This window comes from Balaenoptera musculus, chromosome 7 (genome assembly GCF_009873245.2).
Source record: "Balaenoptera musculus isolate JJ_BM4_2016_0621 chromosome 7, mBalMus1.pri.v3, whole genome shotgun sequence".
Taxonomy (NCBI): domain Eukaryota; kingdom Metazoa; phylum Chordata; class Mammalia; order Artiodactyla; family Balaenopteridae; genus Balaenoptera; species Balaenoptera musculus.
In genome coordinates, this window is record NC_045791.1 from 20,283,758 (window position 1) to 20,299,404 (window position 15,647).

The 15,647-nt window shown below is 37.2% G+C and overlaps 1 protein-coding gene across 1 annotated transcript in view; it reads right to left on the bottom strand.

Annotated features, from left to right (window-relative positions):
• DARS1 (aspartyl-tRNA synthetase 1) overlaps nt 1-14,235 on the bottom strand; it is a 67,352-nt gene extending 53,117 nt beyond the window's left edge. The window contains exons 1-3 of the mRNA XM_036858103.1: nt 13,937-14,235; nt 11,881-11,938; nt 8,004-8,096 (exon numbers count right to left, since the gene is read on the bottom strand). Of these exons, the coding sequence (XP_036713998.1) occupies nt 8,004-8,096; nt 11,881-11,938; nt 13,937-14,002 (217 nt within the window). The 5' untranslated portion in view covers nt 14,003-14,235. The remainder of the gene's footprint in view (nt 1-8,003; nt 8,097-11,880; nt 11,939-13,936) is intronic.
• Between the last annotated feature and the right edge of the window lie 1,412 nt (nt 14,236-15,647).

Consider the following 15,647-nt stretch of genomic DNA (forward strand, 5'->3'; position numbering starts at 1 on the left):
AAAGATGTTCATAAAAGCACTATTTAAATAAAAGAACTGAGGTTCTATTATCACTCCCTATTTATGTAGTCTTCACTACTGCAACAGATCTACATGTGACTCTAATGCTATGGTCCCAAGTTTTCCGTGTTCAAAGCACTTCAAATACTAGAACCTTGAGATTTCCCTGGTGGCACAGTGATTAAGAATCCGCCTGCCAATGCAGGGTTACACGGGTTTGAGCCCTGGTCCGGGAAAACGCCGTGGAGCAACTAAGCCCATATGCCACAACTACTGAGCCTGTGCTCTAGAGCCCATGCACCTAGAGCCGGTGCTCTGCAACAAGAGAAGCCACCGCAGTGAGTAGCCCCCGCTCACCACAACTAGAAAAAGCCTGTGTGCAGCAATGAAGATCCAACGCAGCCAAAAATAAATAAATAAGTAAATACTAGAACCTCAATGGTACACTCAGAAAGATTTTTAAAAGACTTAAAAAATCAGTACTGGTTCCCTGGTAAACAGAGCTGTCCACTCAGACTACCTCTATCAAGTATTTTTGACACCAAGTTCTTGAAAGGTGTTAGTAAACAAAATTGTTCTTTGTCTCTGGTCGGTGATACACTGCAATGCATGATCTGCTTGGTTCAATGTCTTGCAAGGCATTTTCTTACAGACATTGGTGAGTGATAACAAGGGGCAATGTGTGTGTGTGTGTGTGTGTGTGTGTGAGAGAGATCCCTTTTATGTAAATTTAAAAAACAAAGGATATGCTCATATTTGTAAATGCACTTTTTTCCTGAAAGAATACACAAGAAACAACAGTGGCTATTTTGGGGGGAAACAGATTGTGATCTGACAGAGGAGCTAGATTTGTGAGACTTCTATTTGTCCTCTTTTTTTAAAAATTGAAGCATAGTTGATTTACAACACTGTATTAATTTCAGGTGTACAGCAAACTGATTCAGTTATACGTATATATTTTCAGATTATTTTCCATTATAGGTTATGTACAAGATATTGACTATTGTTTCCCGTGCTATAAATTCTTGTTGTTTATCTATTTTATATATAATAGTGTATATCTGTTAATCCCATGCTCCTAATTTATCCCTCCTCTCATTTCCCCTTTGGTAACTGTTAAGTTTGTTTTCTATGTCTGTGAGTCTGTTTCTGTTATGTAAATAAATTCATTTGTATTATTTTTTAGATTCCACATATAAGTGATATATTTGTCTTTCTCTGTCTGACTTCACTTAGTATGATAACCTCTAGGCCCATCCATGTTGCTGCAAGTGGCGATACTTTATTCTTTTTTATGGCTGAGTACTATTTCATTGTGTGCGTTGTGTGTATGTATTGATATATATATATGTATGGCACATCTTCTTTATCCATTCATCTGTTGATGGACACTTAACGTTGCTTCCATGTCTTGGCTACTGTAAACAGTGCTGCTATGAACATTGGGGTGCATGTATCTTTATGAATTAGTTTTCGTCTTTTCTGGATATATGCCCAGGAGTGGGACTGCTGGATCATACTGTAGCTATATTTTTCATTTTATATCTTGCTATACTACAGGAAGTTAATTTTTACTATAGCCATATATTATTTTTTATTCTAAGAAGCAATTATGTAATTTCTCAGTTTAGCAAAGAGTTCTCACTGCTTAAGTTAGTAAAGGAACTTTATAAGACACATTAATCAACTGCAACATATTATTCATCTTTCTTCATGGAACTCCCCAATCAGGACAGAGTTTATAGAAAAGAAATGAAACTCAATGTTCAAAACAGCTGAATGAATTCACTGCTTTTAGGTATTTTAAATTTAAATCCTTAACAGTTAAAAATTTGTGTTGCATTTTGAGTCAAGTTTTTAGAAGAGGCAGTTTATTTCTTAAATTTACGCAAGAGGTCTGTTTTAGAAAACTGTAAAGTTGGAAACCTTCCTTTACAGCACCAGGTGCAATCTTTATTTCTAAGCTGAAGAACAAACATGGTAGGTTGCCAGGACAAAAAAGTTTACTCTCATCTCCATTTTGGTGATGGCTCAGTAAGGAAGTAAGCCTTGGTGGGAGAACTAGTTATCAAAGATGTGAGGCAATCTTATGTTTTCATCTCTTCCTACTGTCTTTTAGCTTGTCAAGCTCCTGGATTTATTATTTAGATAATGTACCTTCACTTCCTAATAACCAAGATTAACATTTTCCTTCATCGCTTATGTTAATCAGTTACGGAATAAACAGCAAAGACCTAAATGTTTTAAAGTAGTTTCCATTTGTTATTTTCCCTGAAATATTCTTGTATGGCTATAAGTTGATGTTCTGACCTTTGGTATTAAAAATCCTAAACTATCTGACTACCTAAATAAAGTAGCTATTTTGGAAGTATATGTTAAGTTTTTAGGAAGAATAATATTGAAATAGAATTATCTTGTGTCAATGATTTCCATGTAGTATGTATAAAATTTGAAAGGAACCATAGACATTTCAATTACTTTTTCAATATGCTCATAAGCTTTCACAATCGAAAGAAACTAATGTTAAGTGTATCATTAAGAGTTAAAAATTTCTCCTTGCTCTTATATAAAACTCTTGATTTTAGGGGTGTGAAGCATAAACCTATTGTAAGAAATCTGATTTTTAATCTTTAAAAATGTGTAAAACACTGCCCTTAATTTGAGGAGAAATATACAGACATTTGTTATATAAACAGACTAGGTTTTGGTTTTTTTGCTTAACAGGATTCTAGTTGTCATACTTTTGACACTATGATTTTGACAGTTTCATTTCCTTATTCATGGTTTTTTCAGAACTTTGCTTTACTTGAAATTGCCAGCATAGGTTGTCTGTCCAAGTCCAATTTTAATATGATACTACTTCTGGAGTTAGAACACATGAATGATTCCAAATAAGTCATATTTATTGGTATAATTTTTTCCATGTAAGGAAGAAGGGAGTAGCAGCAATCAGGGTTCTGCAAATTCAAAGATTTTATTCATTTTTTCAGATAATCTTCTTTGGCAGAAATAAAAAACATTGACAATCATTACTGGCAAGAATGTGGAGAAAGTGGTACTGTCACATACTTGTGGGAGTATCACTGAGTATAGCTTTTTTGGAGGGTAATCTGATATTGGAAAATTTTAGTATGCGTATGCCCACCCTTCAACCCAGCAATTTCACTTCTAGATATCTATCCTAGAGGAATACTGCCTTATGTAGATCTATAACTAATATCATAGAAGTATCTCCAAGAAGCACTGTTAATTGAAAATAAAAAAAGTTGCAGAATAACATGTAAAAATATGGTATCATCTACATAAAATAAGACAAAACACACACAAAACAAAAAACCTGTATGTATTTACGTGTGTGTGTGCACATATGTGCATTAAAAAGAAAGATTTTTGGAAAGACAATGAACAAATTATTAAGAATTAATAGGGCTTCCCTGGTGGCACAGTGGTTGAGAATCTGCCTGCCAATGCAGGGGACACGGGTTCGAGCCCTGGTCTGGGAAGATCCCACGTGCGGTGGAGCAACTGGGCCCGTGAGCCACAACTACTGAGCCTGCGCGTCTGCAGCCTGTGCTCTGCAACGAGAGGCTGCGATAGTGAGAGGCCCGTGCATCGCGATGAAGAGTGGCCCCCGCTTGCCGCAACTAGAGAAAGCCCTCGCACAGAAACGAAGTCACCCAACACAGCCAAAAATAAAATTAATAAATAAATTAAAAAAAAAAAAGAATTAATAGAAAAGGCTGGGGCAAAAGATAGGCAGTAGAGAAGAAAAAGGAATATAATTTCTGTACTCTTTGAAAAATTCATGTGAAAATACTTTGTATTACTTGGGTAACTTACAACTTAAACACACATACACATATATACAAACTTAAAAACAAAGTAGGATTTTCCAAGTAAAAATTATGAAAACCAGATTAATGCAAAATTCCAAAAAAACATATTATTGAAACTTAGCTAAAAGAATACTACCCACACCTTTACCAAATTCAGTTTATTCCAAGAATCCAAAAATGGTTCAACGTTAAGAAATCCATTATTGTAAATCACTAGAATTACATACAGCTGATTCTTGCTATTTGTGGTAGTTATGTTTTATAAAGTCACCAGAACAATAAATTAGCAAATATTGAACCATTGCTCCTAGGGGAAATATAGGGTGAGGTTTCTGTGAATGTCTGGTTACAATATTTTCATCAGTCCGTCAATACACAAATTTGTTCTGTATGTATTTCTGTTTAAAGACATCTTATTTAAAGTATATATAGTTGATTCATTAACATAGAACTCACGGCCAACAGCACTATAACTCATGCTTGGACAAAGCTTAGCTAACAACTAGTATTTTCTCCATAATGCATCTTATGACTCTCTTGCATTTAGGAACACTAGAAAACACTTCAGCACTATGCTTGGGGGCCATTTTAAAGTCAAATCACCAACAAAAAGCACAAGGCTGTGAAGAACGTGGCATTAAAACGACTGTGAAAAGGACACTTGTTTACGAGAGCTGATACAAGGCAGAGTTTCACTGTTTTTAACCTCAGCTGAAAATGTGCGCACTGGGAGACTCAAAGTTCTTACCACTCTGCTCATGCGAAATGTCTGGCATGTCTGTGAATGACAGTGAAATCACTGCAAGTATTGATTTTGGGGTTACAAATATATGTTAGCAAGTAGGTGAATTTGCAAATATACAATCCGTGAATAATGAAGATCAACTGTATTTTAAATTTTTTATTATGTGGAAAATTTCAAACAAACACAAAAGCAAAGAGAATAGTATAATCAATCTCTGTATAAATATATTCAGCACGATATTTTGAGGGAAATAATTTCTGGAAAAGGTCTGATAAAATTTAATACCTACTCCTGGTAACAGAAAACTTGGACTAGAAGAAAACTTCTTTTGACCTACTTTTTAAACTTTGGCATTGTTTTGTAATGACATTTTATGCAGAACACCTAAAGTCATGAAATAACTCAGCAGGAATTTATATCTCCACTGTTTAAAAAATTCTTCATTGTGAGAATCCCTGCAATACTGGAGAATCTACTGATTATTGCAGAGAAACAAGAAATAAGATAAACATTTGAAAGAAAAGGACAAAATGATCGTGATTTGTAAATGATATCAACACCTACCTACAATCCTCACGTACCTCAACAGTTATCAATTCATGGCCATTCTTGTTTCAGCTTTGCTCCAATCCACTCACTCCTCAACTTCTGCCCCAATCCACTTATCCCTCAATTCCTGTACTATTTTGAAGCAAACCCCTGCAAACCCTCTATTATTTCATCCATACATAATTCAGTAAGGATCCCTAAGACAGAAGATCTTTTTAAAAATAATGTTACAACAGTACTATTATTTCAACTGAAAAAAAACCACAATTTTTTAACACCAAATATCCAGTCAATGTTCAAATATCCAAGTCTCAGTGTCTTTTTTTTTTTTTTTACTGTAGATTTAAATTAGGATCCAAATAAGTGATTGGTTGAGAGACATCTTAAATCTGTTTTAATCCATAGGTACCCCCTTCCCTTTCAATTTATTTCTGGAAGAGACCAGGTCATTTTTGCCCAGTAGTTTACTACTAGCTTGTGCTGACTGCACCTCCATTGTCATTTAACATGTCCCTTTGTCCTGTAAGTTGCTGGTTATTGCTAAAGGCTTAATGAGATTCAGGAACAATTTTTTGGGCAAGACTACTTCATTGGGTGGTGTTGTGTTCTTTCATAAATAGACATAAAATATTTATGGTTGTCTCTCTATTATGTCGTTAGCAATCACTGATGATCAATGTCTAGATAATTCACTGGGGGCAAAATGATGATGTTCCAATATTCTTCATTTTATTAGCTGGACACTTCTCTAAAGAGATACTTCCCTGTATCTACCATTTGGTTAGCCAGTGATATACAATTCATACAGAAATGATACTGCCACTTTAGTATTTACCAGATTTGAAAATAATGAGCTTGTTCCATTGATGACCAACTAGGTTTTCTGTTTGTTTGCCTTAGCATTATTATAAACTTATGGATTTAAACATACCTGATGTGTTTCAACTCACTTCAGTTGTCCTTACTCATGTTCAAACTGTTCCATTTTTTGGATGAGTGTGAAGGGAAGTATTTTTGGTTCAGGCTTACATGTAGCATGCATTCTATCTTTTAATTTGCTAAATAACTATGTTTAGGAAACAAGGTGCCAGTTTGGAGAGAACAAAGGTTCCTAATCCAATGGGAGAAAGACAAGTAAATGAAGGATTACAGTACAATGTGATTATCTATTGGTTGAATAAATGGTCCAACCTTTCAGGAAGGCAAATCAACAGTTTTTAAAAAGTTAAAATTCTACTAGCATTCTTCTCAAAGTCCAACAGTATTCATCTATTTGGGGGAGGATACTGGAAGAAGAGATAAACTCTTTTTTTTTTTTTTGCCACACCATGTGGCTTGTGGGATCTTAGTTCCCTGACCAGGGATTGAACCTGGGCCCTTGGCAGTGAAAGTGCAGAGTCCTGGGACTCCCCCAGTGGTCCAGTGGTTAAGACTGTGCTCCCAATGCAGGGGGCCCAGGTTCAATCCCTGGTCAGGGAACTAGATCCCACATGCCGCAACTAAAAGATCCCGCACGGCAACAAAGATCCCATGTGCTGCAACTAAGAACTGGCACAGCATGTGTGCATGCATGAAAAAAGAAAGAAAGAAAGAAAGAAAAGAAAGAAAAGAAAAAAAGAAAGGAAGGAAGGAAAGAAAGAAAGAAAGAAAGAGAAAGAAAAAAGAAAGACAGAAAAAGGAAAGAAAGAAAAGAAAAAAAGAAAGGAAGGAAGGAAAGAAAGAAAGAAAGAAAGAGAAAGAAAAAAGAAAGAAAGAAAGAAAAAGGAAAGAAAGAAAAAAAGAAAGAAGAGAAAGAAGAAAAAGGAAAGTGCAGAGTCCTAACCACTGGACTGCCAGGGAATTCCCAATAAACTCTTAACAGTAGTGATCCTGAAAGATTAAGATATATATGTATAAAATGTTGGAATTTAAAAAATAATGGGCCTGTATTAATTCTATAATAAATATTTTAAAACACAAAGTAAGAAATGCTGTACCACAGAATGTATTAAATAGTACAGAAGTAATTAACTCTGTTAGGGAGACAGAAGGTGTCCTAAAAAGCTTCTGAATTCTTTTCATATTCCACCAATTACAATGAGAATTTGGGCAAGGAGCTTTATCATTCTGAGCCTTAGTCTCCTCATTTATAAAGTGGAAAAACAGTGCCTATTCTGCCTACTTCACAAATTTGTGGGGATGATCAAGTGTGAAAAACTGTGTGAAAAGTATAAAGTTATAAACCAATGTAAGTGTCACTAATACTTTCAGACAATTTGGAACACTAGGCTAGGACAATTTTCCATAAGGAACTGAGGTTTGTCTAAACTCCCCTAATATTTCTTCTTTGTTGTTAATGCTAAATTCTTAGTACTGTCCAAGAGAACTTTCTACAATGATAAAAATATTTTGTATTTGTCCTGTCTGTCCAATACAGGAGCCACTAGCACTCAAAATACAGCTGGTGACTGAGTTACAGAATTTTAATTTTAATTTAAATAGATGAATGTAGCCAGTGAGTACTAGACAACCCAGTCTTAGCCTTATCTTTCTTCTACCTCTCTCCCTATCTAAATATTACAAATGTAAGAATATTAACAAATGAAAAACTTCTCAAAAACACTCTTTACTTCAAAAAATTAAACTTTTGAGAGGTGCTAGAAAAGTACCTTAGAGTCTTAGATTTCATCTGAGTTTTAAGGCTAAATTGTTTTTAAGGATGTCTTATAAGAACCTAAAATTAACTAACCATGGACTAATACTTTATAGTGATTTAAGAGGGAAAACAGGTGTTTTTGTTTTGTTTTTAAAGATTTACTTTGATCTGTGAGAAATTTGCGAAACAAAAAATTCAATGATTACCAAAAAAGCTGTAATCATTTAATCAATCTTACCTTTAGCTCTGCTTGTATGAACCCTTGCACGCACCCAAACAACTTCATCAGCTTTTTGTACTGTCAAGTCACTAATTCGAACCAAAACTCGATCTGCAGCAAATAAATGAAACAATCTTGTAATTCAGAATTTACAAAGAGATCAAGATCAAAATTATTTTGATTTGATAGCTAGCATAGTACTTGGTATTATCTTAAATGATTCTCAATATCTAGCAACACTTTTTTCTTTTTCTTTTCTTTTTAATTGGTTTATAACATTGGTTTATAACATCATGTAAGTTTCATGTTTATAACATTGTACTTCAACATCTATACACACTACAGCATGCTCACCACCAAAAGTTTACTTTCCATCCATTACAATACAGTTGACCCTGTTACCCATTTCACCCTCCCCCCATGCTCCTTCCCCTCTGGTAACCACTACTCTGCTCTCTTTATCAATGTGTTTGTTGTTTGGTTTGGTTTGTTCATTTATTTATTTACTTATTTACTTTTACATTCCAAATATGAGTGAAATCATACAGTATTTGTCTTTCTCTGTCTGACTTATTTCACTTAGCATTATACCCTTAAGGTCCATCCATGTTGTTGCAAATGGCAAGATTTCATCTTTTTTTTTTATGGCTGAGTAGTATTCCATTACATATATAGACCACATCATCTTCTGTATCTATTAATCTGTTGACAGGCACCTAGGTTGTTTTCATATTTTGGTTATTGTAAATAATGCTGCAGTGAACATAAGGGTGCACATGTATTTTCAAATTAGTGTTTTCATATTCTTCAGATAAATACCCAGAAGTGGAACTGCTGGATCATATGGTAGTTCAATTCTTAATTTTCTGAGGAACCTCCATACTATTTTCCATAGTGGCTGCACCAATTTACATTCCTACCCACATTGTATGAGGGTTAACACCTTCTCTCACCTTCCATATGTAGTCTGCCTCAAGTTTTATGAATTGTACATCTTAAATATATCTCTAAAATCTATCCAATTCTCTTTCATCTTCACTGCCACCATTCCAAAGCAAAGTACTGTTATATCTTGCCTAAACTATAGCAAAAGCCTTCTAACTGGCAATCCCCTGACCCCCTAATTCAGTCTACATTGGAGTCAAAGAGATAATTTCAAAATGCAAATCTCCTGAACATTTCAATGACTTATAAAGCCAAATACAGCCTGTGCTGAACTGCCTGTGCCTAAGTGGACATGGTATTTTTGCTTGCCTGCCATAGTGTGTAAGTCAGCTAGCCACATGGGGGAATTCTCTGCCAGGCCTGGACAGTCATAGTACCCCGTTCCCCAGGACACACTGACTCATCCAGAGAAGGGCATGTTACTCAAACTGAGCTAATCAAAGTCTTTCTCTGGTACTTAATATACAGATAATGGGAATGAATCTGTCTTCCCTGGGGTCGCTGAGCTGAGATGGTGTAGGCCCAGGGCTGCAGCCACCATCTTTCCTACTACCTGAATTTGCAGGATGAGAGAATGAGGTCAACAGCCTAATGGATGCAAAGCCAAGAAGTAGAGACAGAAAGCCCCATAGATAATGCTCAAACCTCTAAATCCTATCATTCCTTATGCCATCTCACACTTTGTTTCCTACAGGTATGTGAACCAATAAATTCCCCTTCTGGCTATCGGTGAACCCCAACAATTATGCCCCCCAATGCTAATAACAAAGTACTACATCTATCTAGCATCCCCCAAACAGGAAAAGTGTGAAAAAACTATGATGTGAAGATAGTGATACAAGGCAATCATGATCCAGAAATGATCCAGAAATGATTCTATTATTGTTCTAAATATGCAATAATTTGAATATTAAAGAAAAAGATCTAAGTATTAATTTAAAATATTTTAATAGAAATGATACTACAACATCATGAATGATAAAAGATCTCTATTCTCAAGGGTATGTTGCCTAATTGTAACCAAATTTGTCAGTATCACATGTAGTAAATCCTAGTTACTATAACACTAAAAATACCTTTGTGGGGGATATTATAATGAAATCAAATTATAAATATATTTTACCTACTTTGTCTAAATGTATTTATAATTTGTCTCTTGAAGTAAAGATATAGCTTAGAGAGAACCTGATTTACAGGAGAATACCATAGATCTCATCGCCAAAAGCAAAGAGAATGAAGGAGAAATTTTGAAGCATTAGGCATCACAAGAGGATTTCTGCAAAACTCTGTCCATGGACCTTATGAGTTAAGCCAACTTCCAAGTCTGCTGTGTAAACTCAGACAAAACAAAATGTGAAAGAGAAAAGACAGACAAAGCAATTTTAAAAGACAGATCTGAAAATGCCAAGATTGAAAAAGCAAACGACTTACTAGGCAATCAAAACTCAAAACCAAACAAAACAGAGTAACATAAGTCTAAAATAATAGACTTATAAATAAGCGTCACGATTATGGTAATTTTAATAGTACTTTGGAAAAGAAAGAGTAATGGCCCTTCTTTCATGTGGCATTCCAATTAATTAGCATAGGGGTTCTCAACCTTTAACATATCCACACATACCTGAGGCGCATGTCACACTCCCACCAGTATGACTGGCCGAGGCAAAGATCAGTGGCAGTAGGGTTTCAGTTTGAAAAACTACTACCTCCTCCACGGTTAAGTCACTGGTATTAGAATGAAAGAATTTGGAGAAATGGAAGCAGACAGGAAAGAAAACTTTATGTTGAACAATGTATTATGATTTTAACAGAGGTAAAACAACGGGTAGAATTTTACTGTTATTTAATGTAATCAGATTACGTAGGTAGTTTATCCTCCTTTTGGTGGGGAGAGCTTGTAACTGGAAGACACTAAGTAGTCTGGATTTGCTAGCTAAATAGGAATAGTAATCATGGCAAAGGGTGACTGGGGCTTATGTAAGAGACAAATTCCAATAAGATTTTTTTGCGTTAGAGATCAAGGAAGTCCAGTTCAGGAAGACAGTTAAGCCAAAAAAGAGTCTCATATGACCCCTCCTGCTTGTTCTGGCAGGGGTAGTCCCCTCCTATACTATATTGCTTGTATCCCATTTTATACTCAATTACTTTACTTCACTATCTTTATCTTTCGAAATGGTTTATTCTTAGCAACCTACTTTGTCCTTTCACTGCACACTTTTCCAACAAAGTTGGGAAGGAAAAGTGATTTTGTGATCATGCAATAAATTAAATCCAAAAATAACAATTAAATTTGACCTGGGGTATATTATTTTCAAAGCATAAAATTCACAGGCAGGCATCTAAATTAGAAGTACTTAGTGCTTCCAATGGGCCAGAGCTTAAAGGTCTGTAGTTGTACCAAAGTTTGAAAGACATAATTTGGGGTGTCTAACAAAAGAAAAATGATTGTTAAATAGTTGAGTAGGATAACTTTGTTGAAATTGCATATATAAAATAGAAACAAAAGGAAGACACATGTTTACAAATAGAAAACCTACAGGTCTGAGAGAAACAATTAACAAGTCAATTTCAAAGAAATATAATAAAGTCAAGGAGGAAAGTAAAGGAGGTAGCTTCACAAAGCATGCAAAAAAGGTTGCATATGATGAAGGCAGCTACTATTAACTATCTTTTATCTCCTAGGCCAGAGTCAAATCTTTTACATGACCACCTAGGAATATCTTTGTAATATAATTTACCATTTAAAATATACTAATTTAACGTATTTTCTTCCTTATCGAGATTAGGGACCCTAAATTGACAATGTCTGTGCAGGGTTATGGCATATGCTTGCCATTTAAGCTTTTCAGAACTATGCCTTCAGTTACGTCAACCTTACTTAAAACTTCAAAAAGAACTTTCCTGGAATTAGAAAGAAAAAAAAACTTTTTTTAATCACATAACTACTAACCTGGTTTTTCTTGTGATTGTATCATTGAAGATACTCCATATCTTTCTTTTGCATAATCCTACAAAAAAAATTTTTACATTATGACTTTTTATTGAAACACTAATAGCATCGTAAACACAGAAATACAAATAACAGAAAAAGATGAATTCATTTAAACTTTCAGGACCATTTTATCAATTCAGAGTAGTAGTTTTAAAGTGTGGAAATCTGTCATATCATTTACATATGCACTCCACAGACCCAGCTTCTGGTTAATTTGTTTTGGAGATCACCACTCCTGGAATGATATACCATACAAAATAGCACTCTCAAATAAAATTTACACACATGTACAACACATCTTAACTACTTTCTTCAAAAAGGAGATTAAACTACTTCAAAGCAGAGTTATAAATTTCCTCTGTGAAGGGAGACGGATGAGGTACCACAGTTTTATTAATTTCCTATTACAGGAAGAGATGTTCAAAGAGAACCAACATTTAGGGGTAAGCTTTCTGAGTACCAGATGTCCAGTTTTTAGAAATCAGAGATGCTGGATATAAGCTAACTACAACTTTCCTTTTGTAAAACATCATCAAAAAAATTCACCAGCTTCCTGTTTCTAAAAACCATCTTCATGATATCAGGTTGTAAGTGGTTCAACACTGACAGTATGACACTAAAATTCTTGTTACAGATTTTAAGTCAGGAACAGGAAAGAGGAGACCTAGAGTCCAGACTATTATTAACAAACTATACTTATTAAATTGGTAAGTGGCCTTTTATTTTAATCTCACTTTATCTAGAAAATGATCTCTTAAGATCCTTCTAGCTATAAAGTGACATAACTCTGCCACAATGTCTACCTTATACATAGACCTACACTATCTGCAAAGGTGGTTTATATAACTAATCAGATCAAGAATACACAAAAATGGTTTCCTTAAAATTTACAAGATAACTTAGGATGTGGATGAAACAATTAGTTTCTGTCACTACAGCTATTCGTTGGAATCCTCTCCTTTAGATTTGGAGGATATTAGATTTTGTGTTTATACCAAAACAAACCAGACATGTTAAGGTGTTTAATGAACAGTTTTTTCTTTTTTTTTGCGAATTAAAAAAAATACACCTTAAAGACGAAGATAACTCCAGTCCTAACAGAAAGATACAGTCACACAATGTACCAGGAGGGCAGCATAAATAGGTTACAGCACGTGAACACAAAAAAGGGGGTCGCTTATTAGTACTGTTCATATTTCAGCACCCCTTATCCCATCTAATGTTCTTAAAATGACCTTACACCGTTTATCACAAATTCATATTTCCTCAAAAGAAAAATTAGGAGCCAGGTAAGGATCCCAATTTCACTAAGAGCACACATAACTTGTAGAATGGTTTCAAACTTTCATTTCCGAAAAGCACTGAAGGACCACAGGGTATTATGAATTACATAGATGATTTTGGGTCACATCATCTCAAAGACTTCAAACGCATTCTCTGCAAACTTCCCTACCTACCTCACTTGGGTTACTTAGGGGAAGAAAGAAAATAAAAATGACAAGTGTTCTTTAAAGCTGTCACATGGAAAATGGTCATTAAACATGCTGGCAGATCGTTTTACGAAGTACTGTCATTACTTGAAAAACATTAGGAACACGAGGGCTGAGCAAAAATCGACTAGTGGACATTAAAAATTTCCGGGGAAGAGATGGATTACGTGAAGGACGTGCCTAACCCAGGGAGGTTAAGTGTCACCCCGCCGCTCCTACTTCCGGGGCAGTTGGTACTTCACGGCGCCCCCCGACCCCCCGGTCCCGGGACACGCTTCCTGTAGGCCAGGTCTCCCAGGCGCCCCAGTGAGAAATGCGATCCGGAGTGGGTCTGGCCACGCTGCTCGGACAAGGACCCTGGAGGCCCGGTGAGGGCTCTGGGCGCCCGGATCCCAGGCTCGCGGCCTGCAAGCAAAGTGCCGACAGGGATCCAGAGGCTAGGGCCCCGCTCACCATACTCCCTCCCTCAGCGCGGTCCGGCCCAGGGGTCTGTCCTCCCAGGCCCAGGGAAGGAGGAAACCCACTTCCGCCGCGTCCATGATCTCCCGCGGCTTCTCCTGACTCTTGCGGCAGGCGCTGGCGCTGGGCATCTGGGCAACTGGACTACGCAGCGAACGCCGCCCTCCCTCGCAGGCTTCCGTAGGGCAGGCCAAAGGGGATTCTCCCTCCCGTAGAGTCGGAACCCTCCCTGCCTTCCTGTTACAGCACACGCACTCGGACACCGCGTGGAGGATCGGCTCCGGAAAGATCGCGAGAACCGCAGTTCTCTCGAGATCCCGGAGTGCTGGAAAGCGGACGGCTGCGCGCCGATGTCTCCTCTTTTTTCCCCGCCCCTACGGGTGTTTGCCTGGAGTTAGAGGGAATCTCCGGGAATTATAGTCTCGCGGGATTGACTCTGAGGGAACGGGTCCCAGGGTACCAGTAGGCGCGCCCTTGCACGCCTTCACTTTTCAGCTCTGTCACACCTGCGAAGTCTACTGTGTTGTCTTTCAACCCTATAATTTACTCTTCCCCGCTTTAAGAGCGGCCTGTTCACTAAAACATAAACCCATGCTCAGAACTCGACTTTTCCTCCCTTGAACTTCTCCGCCTTCAAGACTCTCCAGTGACAGTGTAGCTGCCTGGACTCATGGCAGACCTCGTCGCAAAAAGTTGCTATGTACCGGGACACAGGAGTGCTGAGTTATAGGCAGTTGGCTTGCTAAGGTAGGTTTGGGTACTGGTACCCAAGTGATAGTGAGGTGTGAACACAATGGCAGAAACCCACACATAATTGCTCTGATTGCCTGGACCTGTTGCACTGTTAGAGGCGATGCAAAATGTTGGTTGTCCAATGGATGAATCTTCCCAAGTTAGGCTTTAAAAAAAAATTGCCATCCATGAGCCTCTTACTGCAACTGAAAGTAATTTGGGGGCTTGGTTAAATACTATTTCCTCTGCTATACTTCTTTGCACTTTGTCACGTTTTAACTATACTAGTAGTCTTAGCCTGGCACACAGTGGCACAGTTTATACTTGTTCAGGAGTGCAGACAGACCCTAGTGCAAATGAAAGGGCTCTGGAGGCTACTGCATTCAGGTCCTGGGATACAATAGTGAGAAGACAGGCATGGTCCCTGCACTCGTGTAGCTTATCATCTAACTGCAGGTATGAAGTAGAGGTACCAAGTGCTATGAAAGTTTCTTTTAGGGCATTCACCTCAGGCTTCTCTGAGGAAGTAATACTTCATCTAAACTCTAAAGTAGGAGTAGGGGTCAGCCAAATGAAGAGGGGCCTAAAGAATATTTAAGCCAGAGGGAGTTAGGGAGAGAAAGACCATGGCTCGGTTTTGGATGTAGTGCATATGAGATGCCCTTGAGACCTTCAAGGGGAGAATGTCCAGGTAACCTCTGGCTTTGTGGGATCTGGAGCATAGAAGAGAGGTCTGGGTTCCAGATAAAGATGGGCAAGACACTGGCGGGTAGGTGGTAGTTGAAGCCCTGGACTAGGAAAGAGAATGTTCTAAGAAGAGACTGTTAACATTGTCAACTGCTGCCTAGACCTCAAGTAAGATGATAACTGAAAAATAGTTGTTGGATTAGCAACATAGAGGTTATTGGTGTTCTTAGTAAACACTTCATGGTGAAGTGATGGGGTCAGAATGGGCTGAAAAGTGAGTGAAAGTGAAGAAATAAAAGTAAAAGGATTATAGCAAACCTTTATATAGTGCTTACTGTGTGCCAAGCACTGTTGTCG